The sequence below is a fragment of the Syngnathus scovelli genome, chromosome 2 (genome assembly GCF_024217435.2).
Source record: "Syngnathus scovelli strain Florida chromosome 2, RoL_Ssco_1.2, whole genome shotgun sequence".
In the NCBI taxonomy this organism is placed as follows: domain Eukaryota; kingdom Metazoa; phylum Chordata; class Actinopteri; order Syngnathiformes; family Syngnathidae; genus Syngnathus; species Syngnathus scovelli.
This window is the reverse complement of record NC_090848.1, coordinates 6,143,110-6,152,950: the sequence shown is the minus strand read 5'-3', so window position 1 is coordinate 6,152,950 and position 9,841 is coordinate 6,143,110. Positions and strand designations below refer to the sequence as shown.

The window sequence follows — 9,841 nt, the reverse complement described above, 5'->3', positions numbered from 1 at the left end:
ATAATAGCAACATGACATATTGCACACGGTTTTCTATGCTAATATACTTTCAATAAATTGTACCATGCTGGGTTTTACTTGTGGCATTTTAGACAACTATTTGGTTTGGACATGTAGATTGTGTTTTCAAGTGTTAACCTGATGAAGATGGAGAAAGAATGAAATGACAGACCCACATAGGGACTGGTTAATAGTACATAATGATTTCGTTTTAATGAATAAAATGGAACAAATTTGGAATAGAAGGTTCCACCCAACAGTGACAATCTATATAGTGAAAATGACTAATCGCTTACCCGCAATACCTCCCAACAACGTAGCTCAGCCGTGACGAGAAAAGATTCAGAGGAAAGAAAGGAAGGACAGAATGTGAGAATTTTTCTTTGGCTGAAAAGTAGGCAAGATGGTGGTCAGACAGAGCCAGTAAATCTGCCTTTGTATATATATTTATATAAATGCCACCCATGAACTCGAAAGTACATTTTGAATTTGAAACACGCACACACACACTCAAAGTGAAAAAAACTAACTCTAACTCTGTTCTTGTTCAGTAATGAAATTTAAATAATATATGAGCATGCATAGGGACCTACGCACTTCTTTCTCCCTTAGACAAATGTTAGCTTATTGATGCCGTGAACTCTTCACTGGGTCAAGTGTCGGCCGTCCGTTTTGCCGTCTGCTGCCCTTGCAAAGCCACACAGCTTATTGAAGATTCTCTGACAGAGTTCCAAGAGATAAAGACTATTTGTGACAAGTCGCTAAACAAAATTCTATAAAATATCTCATATTTAGTGATCCACACAGAACAACAGCAGTAATCCTCATGTTATTTTAGAACAAGTATTAACATGAAGTAGCATTTATTTAGTGGGGCTATTGACCTAATAGCACAGCTTTAAATCTGTTGTTGCTGCACCACCACATTTCTGTCGTTGTCGTGGCAACTCTGAACAAACTACCTTAGTGGTTGACAGTTTTAGTGGACCAGCCCGGACACCTTTCATGTTGTGCACTATTGCATCTGTACTAATACTACTGGTCACTCGTGTGCCAACTGCCGAGCTTGTATAAACAATAATGTGACAACACATACAAGTTAGTATTTAGACTTCATTGATTTGACTTCTTCAGTTTCTGTCTTTTGACTTGATAAACGCACATTGGATTCAACATCATGGCTTCAAAGTTATATCCACTTGCCAGCACTGTTTTATCACACAGCTGGCATGATGTGTGGTCTGTGACATACCGTCTGAAGCCTAACGCTGTCTGCCAGTGTATGTATGTATAGATAGATAGATATACATACATGTGTGCGCATCCATGTATGCGTGCGTGGATGTTTGTGCACACGCACACACTTGTGTGAGATCAAACTCCAGTGTGCAGCCGTTTCATCTTCATTTCGGTTAGCTGTTATTCATTATGTGACTACAGTCACAAAGGCAAGTGTGAGGTTGCGTTTGTCTGAGCTAACGGAGGAGTTTAAAGGAAAAAAAAACAAAAACACCAGAGTGTTATTTTGGGCTTTTGTTGCAGATGTAGAAATATTAGTTTGTAAAATGGCAGTAAAGGTAAATCCCTTCAGTTCTCAGATTGTTGACCTCACGTACAAACATTACAAGTCATGCATGCACACTTAAAGATTAAAGTGCCACATTCATCATCACATCACCACCAAAGTGATATGCCCCCCTCCCCCCAACCATCACCCCCGCTGAATGAGGGGAAGGTTTTCTTCCCATATGGCGGGTGGCCTCAGAGGGCCCCACGCACACATGACATCAGCGCTCAGCCTGGAGGAGCCCATGACAGCCGTATGTAAATTGAATATGACTAATCGCTTTCCCGCATCGCCTCCCGCCAACACAGGCCCGGCGCGATGAGAGACGATTCAGGAGGAAAAAGGGAAGGACAAGATTCGAAAGCTCCACAAGTGTGTCTTCTTTTTACGGATGAGAAGAGGGCAAGACCGTGGCCAGCCAGGGCCAGTAAATCTGCCTTTTTGTATGTATTTATATAAATGCCACCCATGAACTCCAAGAAACCACACACGCACACACACGCACACACACACACACACATACATACACACGCAAACAAAAAAAGGACAGTCAGTCAACCTGTTCTTCATGATGAAGAATTGACATGATGTTAGTGCACATATCATTGTGCACTATATTCTCCCGCCTAGACCTCCTCATGAAGTAGTTCACTCACGCACACACACAAAGGAGAAGAGGGATGATGAAGTGCTTCCACATGTGGAAAGCATGAAGAAGTGGCTGAGGTGCATATGACCACCCATAGAAGAGGGAATCCCAGGTGTCCTTCGCCTTTGTTCTCACCGTGTGTGTCTCTCCGTGCAATGTATGTGTGTGCGCTAATAAACCTGTCCCGAATTTGCATTTAAGCATTAATCCACATGTCCGTCTGTATCTTCATGTCACTTTGCAGTCAAGCTCCTCGTGCTGATTAACGTGCCAACGCAAAGTCTATGCGTCTGCCAATGAAGCTGCGGCTGCAGATGCACTCTCATTTCCTGACGCTTCCTTTTTAATCAGACCAGAATAACTCGCTCCTTAAGTGGACCGCCTCCGAAGTGACACGCTATGCTTTATGTTAGAGGAAATCTGTAGCTTCGAATCAAAACAAGAGTTCGGTGCACAGGAACAAAGAGCTCCATTGGATTTATGCTATTCCAATCCATCAGTCTTATTTTAAGAAATTAACATCACCAGCTTTCACGTAGTTGATGTAGTTTCTTAGAAAATGACATCTCACCCTCACACTTTGAGGTAAAACGAGTATGCTCTTTGCCCAGAAACCAATGTAAGAATTGTAAACACAAATAATGCCCCCTCCCAAACACACACACACCACCACCCCATCCCAATCATCCCTGAAGGGCAAAATAAACAAATTGCGCTGCCTGAATCCTCCATGTAATCTGGATTTAGCTCGCTAAAATGATGGCTGCCACCCAGCTGCATTGTGGCAGGTTCACTCACCATGCCACCTTTTGTCTGTGTGAGCGCGTCAGTGCGTGCGTGTAAGTGCGCGTGCGTGCGTGATAGGATGACAGCCGTCCAGAGCAAACTTGACCATGGTGAGAATGGTTTGTGGAAAAGGTGTTTAAGAATTTGCCACTGCCACACTTGCACTCTCACAACGTTAGTTTTCACTATATCGTTAATTGTTATAGAAAAGGAAATAAGAAGAATACAAGAACACAAACGTGAACTTCTATCTGAAACGGAAAAAAGGAGGTGGCAGTAAATGTACATCAATGCAGATGGTAAATTAAAAAGACAGGACCATTTTTATAAAGTGCATTGTAAGATTTGGTGACACCTGGTAATTTGTCTAATTTGTTTGATTCAAAATTACCAATCCCTTAATTTTTCTTTTTTTTTTGTTACATTTTGCACCTGATTTTTGACAGAAAGCATTTCTCACACTAATTTTCTAAACTTGTGCACGTTCTTGAATTGTTTTCTTGAAATTATTTTTTTTAGTTTGATGTTTTGTTTTGACTAAAGCATTGTATGGCTATTGGTTTTATTATTTGGAAAACGTTAAAAAAAAAATTCAACTCACTTAGCCTTTGCAAACTTCAACTCTAGAAACCAATAATAAATATTTCCTACATGCATTTTCTGGATCTTATGCAAGAGAAAAAAAGATAAAATAATCTCACCGTGTGGTGCTACCTTTAAAAAAGAACAAGCAAAAAAGGATGTTATCCATATGCAGTTTTCATGTTGTAACATGTCAAGATGGAGTCAATGTGAGTCACTTTCATAATTCAGTGTCTGTGAAAGTGTTTGTGATAAAAATGCAAGATTGCATCATAATATGAAAATACTGATTTGGTCATAGCTGGGAATAGAAAATGTCAATGTGCTTTGGCAACATTCAAAGACTTCAGAGATATGTGCGTGAGCGCGCTTGCGACTGTGCGTTTATGCGAATGTGTGTGCGCGCGCGCAAGCGTGTGCGTGTCTGCTTTCCTGCAAGCGGGCATGTTCAGACTCATGAGCGCAATTTTTCCCAACTAGTTTTCCCCATGACGTCATAAGAAAATATTCCTCTTTTGAGATGCACCTGTGCGAACCTATACGCGTTATATAACATCAGCATTGACCTGATTGGCTGAGCTACTTGTATCATTGACGCTACCTGATCTGAATCCAAACTCTTTTCCCCTTTAAACATGTGAAATTTCCAGTGTGTATTCTCCTTTTTATTGCTTTCATTTGCATATAAATTAAATCCATATTGTGCCTGCAAGGCAGACTATGCTAACTATGCAAACGATCCCTGGCTTTTCTTTGTTTTACAGATAAACCCTTGGCTTCCCTAAATGACGAGGTGGGATGGAGGGGGTCTTCTCGCTGTTTCATAATTGTATGAATTTTAAATACACTGTCATAAGATCCTCTTCCGCATTCACAGCAGGGAATTTGACTATCATTATAGTGTTCGAGCTGTGGGCTTGGCTGACCGTGAAGAGCCTTTTCACCTCCGTTCACACATGCAGGCCAGATGGCCAAACTGAATTTAGAGGCACATTAAGGCCTGCGCGCGCGTATGTTTGTGTATGGGTGTGAGCTCGCGCGTGCACGCTGGGCGGACGCGCGTGTCTTTTCCAATCAGAAACCTCCGAATTCATTCCTATAATTGACATGAACACTTGACGACAGCACCAATGCAATCCATACAGAGACATTTGTGAGGGCTTATATTGAATTAGATGGCAAAAAAAGAATGGCGGCAAGGAAAAAAGACCATGAATATTCATTTGTACATTTTAGTGAATTGACATTAAAATATTCACTAATGCCCCTCCCGGAATTTCGGTGAGTCACACAAAAAAGATGACTTTAACTTTGATGTCCCCCCCACCCCACCCACACACGCGCGCGCGCGCGCTAATAACATATTGGTTCGTCATTCTAAGAGCTATACCGCGCTGACTATACCACATACGCACATAACAAGATCTAATAGACACCCTATCCTATACGAATTTGAGTGACACGCTAAGAAATTTATTAATCCAATATTCTTGGGCTCGTAACTGCGCTAAGGTATTTTGGTTGTCGTCTGAACTAACTGGCCAGTACGATCTGAATTTATATTATATGACTGCAAATTTTCTGGCAATCGCTCAAAAGTGTCATTAATACTTTTGTAAATGATCTTGTATTGGACCGTGTGGAGGTGCGGTAAATGGAAGCCGTTAAGTGCAGTGTTGTATTATTTTCCATTTAGAGGGGAAAAAAGATTCACTTTTGTTTCCTACTATTCTATATAATAGGCCTACTGATTTACAGGCACAAAGCCCAGTGGAGCATATAAGCGACTGAAACACTGAGGTGAAATATCAATTAAATTTCAAAAGCAGTCGAGTAAACCGCATAGAAACTAGCATGCAGCAAGTCCCTGTTTATCATTACTGAAATCAATTAGAAACACAGAGCGGGCTTATTAAATTGCTGCTTTATAGGCAGAACCCAACACTAGCTGCTTGAAATAATTAAAGGCGCCGAAAAAGCGGAGGGCCGTGAAGTGTATATGGCGCTCCTCTGCCGCATAGGCTTGTTACCTCTTAATTACACCATATCATATCCACAATCGTTTGTGTACGGACCATATTCCAATAGCGGAGATAATAAAAATAATTCAGATCACAACCAATGATCCAGAAGCCCATGGGCATGTATTTCTGGTCCAATAACAATAATCAAAAAAATAAATAAATAAAGATCACGAATAATTTGAATATTTTGAAAAAAACATATACTATTTTGTGTGAGTGTGTGTGTGTGTATGTATATATATATATATATATATATATATATATATATATATATATATATATATATATATATATATATATATATATATATATATATATATATATGTACACGAGGTTCTGTTATATATATTCTAACATTATGCTGAGTTGATTTTGTGTTTTTGTGACGGAGGACAAAAATTATTTTAACATTTTAAAAGCATGTTATCAAACTTGGACGTGGTCGGTCATGTTATATTATAAAGTTTCTTTCGCAGACAGTGTTTGTTTCACTAAGACGGATATTTAATAGCTTGTTTACGGCATTATTAAAATTATTAATTTCATTTTTTGTGTACCGTGTGACCTCTTATGAGAAATTAATGAAATGCACGTCATTATGTAGAAGTCAAATTTGTGTAAACACAGGCGGCGCAATCGTGTGTGTGTGTGCGCGCACGCGCGCACGAGTTTGAATGCGCTTCAGCTTGACGAGGACGCTTCCTCTAATTGGTTCCGTCACATTGGTCTGCCTTCTAATTTTGCAGCGCTATTGAAAATTAGAGCGTCGCACACTTTGAATAACAGTCGAGCATTATTTTTGGCTTTGTTCACAAACAACGAGCCACACCACATCAACGCCTTGAGTCGCGTCAACTAAAAAGAAATCGGGAAAGAAGTCCAGCGATCTTGCGTCTCTCTCTCGTTCTCTTTTCTTTTTAATTTTACATTTTGAATCCATACATGTGAACATATGAAAATCTTTGGCTTTTCTGAGTTTGCGATGTGTGAAGGAAACTTGAAGGGGCACATTATGCATCTTCAAAACAACCACGGGATAGAGATGGGGGACCACGGGGGCGGATGTAGGGAGGGGGGGGGGGGGGGGTAATTAAATATACTCGTATACCACATGATAACTGCAGCGGCTATATAAACTTTTAATAGCAACGATGTCCATATAGTAACGCGAGTAAACGCGCGGCTACTCGCTGTCCTCCTTCTCGTCCTGCACGGTGGTGGTCGAGTGGTTGTACAGTCCTTGGGCCATGAGCTGCAGCGCCAGACCGTTCTTGTAGCCCGTGGCCTTTTTTATCTTGGCCCGCTTGTTCTGGAACCAGATTTTGATCTGGGACTCATTCAGGTTGAGTTCCTGAGCCAGCGACTGTCTTCGCTGCTCTGTGATGTAGCGGTTGGCTTGGAATTCAGCTTTCAGTCTCTGGAGCTGCTCGGCCGTGAACGCCGTCCTGGGCCGCTTGTCCTCCTTGCTGCTCTTCTTCTTCTTCAGTTTTCGTGTCCTCGGCCCTGGTGTGGAAACAACAATGGCACGAACACGTAAATATCCACGTGTCAGCCGAGAGAGCGTGTGAGCGAGCCGCCGAAGCGGACCGGGGGAGTTCATGCGCGGGTGCGAGCATCCCCGCAATAACGTTACTCCTCTTCACGTCCACTCAAAAAGGCACATTGGCATGAAAACGCTCCGGTGATTGTTGTTCCAATCGAGTACAAAAATAAAACGACCGACTGCAAGCCTCCTTTGACAGCTGAAAGACTTTGATTGCGAAGGAGCAAGACTGCTTCCACGCCGCAATTTAAGAATCCGACTGTAGGCTTTACCTCACTCATGTCCGCGCTGACAATTTATGAGTCACATTACAGCTTCGTTTTGAAATAGCCTAAATCTGAACAAATTGGATCCTGGGGAAGGGGGGGGGGGGGGGTATAAATAATCAACAAATGACGTCCCAGACTGACAATAACATTGAACACTAATCGCCAAAAGGGGGGAAAATAGAAAGCAGTCAACACACCAAGAAACTGAAGTCTGTCTTAATAGCACGTGATATGTGCTATCGAAATTAAAGTAAACCGTGTGATAAAAAAGTAAATTAATTACTTACTGCATTATCATTATTATTGTTATTATTGTTATAACAATAATAATAATAATAATTATTATTATTATTATTATGGTTATTATTAAAATTATTATTATTATTGTTATTACTATTATTATTACTATTACTATTACTATTATTATTATTATTATTATTATTATTATTGTAATTAATAATGTTTGTTATTATTTAAAACACTACAGACTTTCTGTATTAAATATATAGACTGTTGTGAAAGCGCTATATGAAGATGTATTGTATTGTAATGTATAATGGAAATAAACGTTATACTGTGTTTTTTTTGTTTGTTTTGTTTTGGATATTTAAATATTAAATAATAAATAGTGAGCACCGCTTCACGACAACTAAATAAATTGATAAATATTCATAATAGAAAATATTCCTTTTAAAAAAAATCAACATTGAGATTGTGCTCCTCGGGTGTTATAGCAATAATTGTCTGTAATGGTTTTATATTCTTTTCAAACATTATTAATGATACATTCTTGATAAAATGAGTGTATTATGGTGTACATCGATTTACACTGCACATAAATTCCGATTTTAAAAGTCTGCGTGATTCAATGCAAAATAATTAATGAAAACGTATTTTTATGATGAGAGTCGATATGCCTGTCGACGAAATGCTGACATTTAATGAAAACAATTTGAATGTACGCATCCTTTTCTTTTCTATTTTAATCAAATGTAGGCTAGCTGCGATTGGCAGAGTTAATGTCACAGATTTGCGGAAGACTGAGGTCAATAATGTTTAATTGCAGGCACATAATGGAAATATATATTTATTGTATATTATATCTAGAAACATGATAGACAAGTCTTATGCTGATGTTTTGTGTCAGTGGTGCTCTGTAGTCTGATAAAAGTCTGGTGGTGAACAATAAGTGATGGAATAAAGTCGTGTTGTGGCTGGGGGGCTTTTAGCACCTTACCAGATGAGGGCCGGTCCGAGTAGCGCGTACAGTACACCCAGGCTGGCCACAGCATGGGCTGATCCTTGGCCGCGGGCAGAGACGCTCCATTGCTCCCGTTCATAACCACGATGGCCGAGGGGCTGTCAGCGAGTCTGCCGCTGCCGTTGCTCGCCGCTTCCCCTTGTTTGGCCGAGTTCTGCTTGGACGAGGGCGACGAAGACGACGACGATGAGGACGGCGACGATGAGGCGCTGTCGCTGCTGCAATTCGAGTCCAAGCAAAGGCTACCAGCGTGTGGCCTCGCAGCCAGCGGGTTGATGTTTTCTCTGCCCGCCGTCTGGTTCCGCTCGCGGTAACCCGGCTCCTTTTTGCAGCCGAAGTCTGGTCGCAAGATATTGTCGATAAAAAAGTTGGTGGTTCTGTGAGCCTGCTGGGCGGCCTGGTGCGGGAGGATAATGGGAGGCGATGGCAGGTTCGGGGACAGCGACACGCTCTCATCCTCGGTTGAGTCCCGGCCGCTTGCGGGCTCCTTTTGCTCTTCCATGGCTAGTGAAGGTGACAAATGTCGGCCTCTCCGGGACACACTCCACTTGTTGCTCTCCCGCCCCTTTGTTATCCAATTTAGTCGCACCGCATGTAAAAAAATAATAATAAAATAAACCTTTGGGGCCCTAGTGAAGCCAATCGAATAAGTTTAAAGCATTACCCGCAACGACGCATGCCTTTACTTAATAATTCTCCAAGAGATGTCATAGCAAGCGACTAGCTCCGCGTTCTAAACACTGGCTGCCTCGGCCCACTGCAGGCTAATATGTGGAGGACTCTCCCCTAAGCGGTGTCGTCCTTCTCCGGTTCCGGTCTGCCTCTTACAACCCAGCCGCAGCGCAAGGGCAAGTACACGCGTGCGCCCCACCAATCCCATCGCGAGCTCGTTCCTGTCATAACGCGCCTCGTCCAATCCGAGCGCAGGATTCTAGACAGCGCGTACAAGCGCACTTGCCAGTCTCGCGCATGCAGCGGCCAGCTCAAGGCGCACTTGCACTTGCGCCACATAAAAAAAACAATAACAACGAATTAACTCAACACTTGGTTAGCAAGCCAGCAGAAAACATTTCCATTGCAGTCTTATCGGTCACTTGCATACGAATCATTCACTTTTGACGTCCCCTCGCCCCCCAGGGAATGAGCCATAGTAAAAAAGG

The 9,841-nt window shown here is 41.7% G+C and overlaps 1 protein-coding gene across 1 annotated transcript; it reads right to left on the bottom strand.

Annotated features, from left to right (window-relative positions):
* Positions 1 to 6,496: 6,496 nt before the first annotated feature.
* en1b (engrailed homeobox 1b) lies at positions 6,497 to 9,514 on the bottom strand. The gene is made up of 2 exons (XM_049754113.2): positions 8,658 to 9,514; positions 6,497 to 7,111 (listed from the first exon to the last, which is right to left on the bottom strand). The coding sequence occupies exons 1-2, from the start codon at positions 9,181 to 9,183 to the stop codon at positions 6,792 to 6,794; spliced, it is 846 nt and encodes a 281-aa protein (XP_049610070.1). The 5' UTR covers positions 9,184 to 9,514; the 3' UTR covers positions 6,497 to 6,791.
* Positions 9,515 to 9,841: the final 327 nt, after the last annotated feature.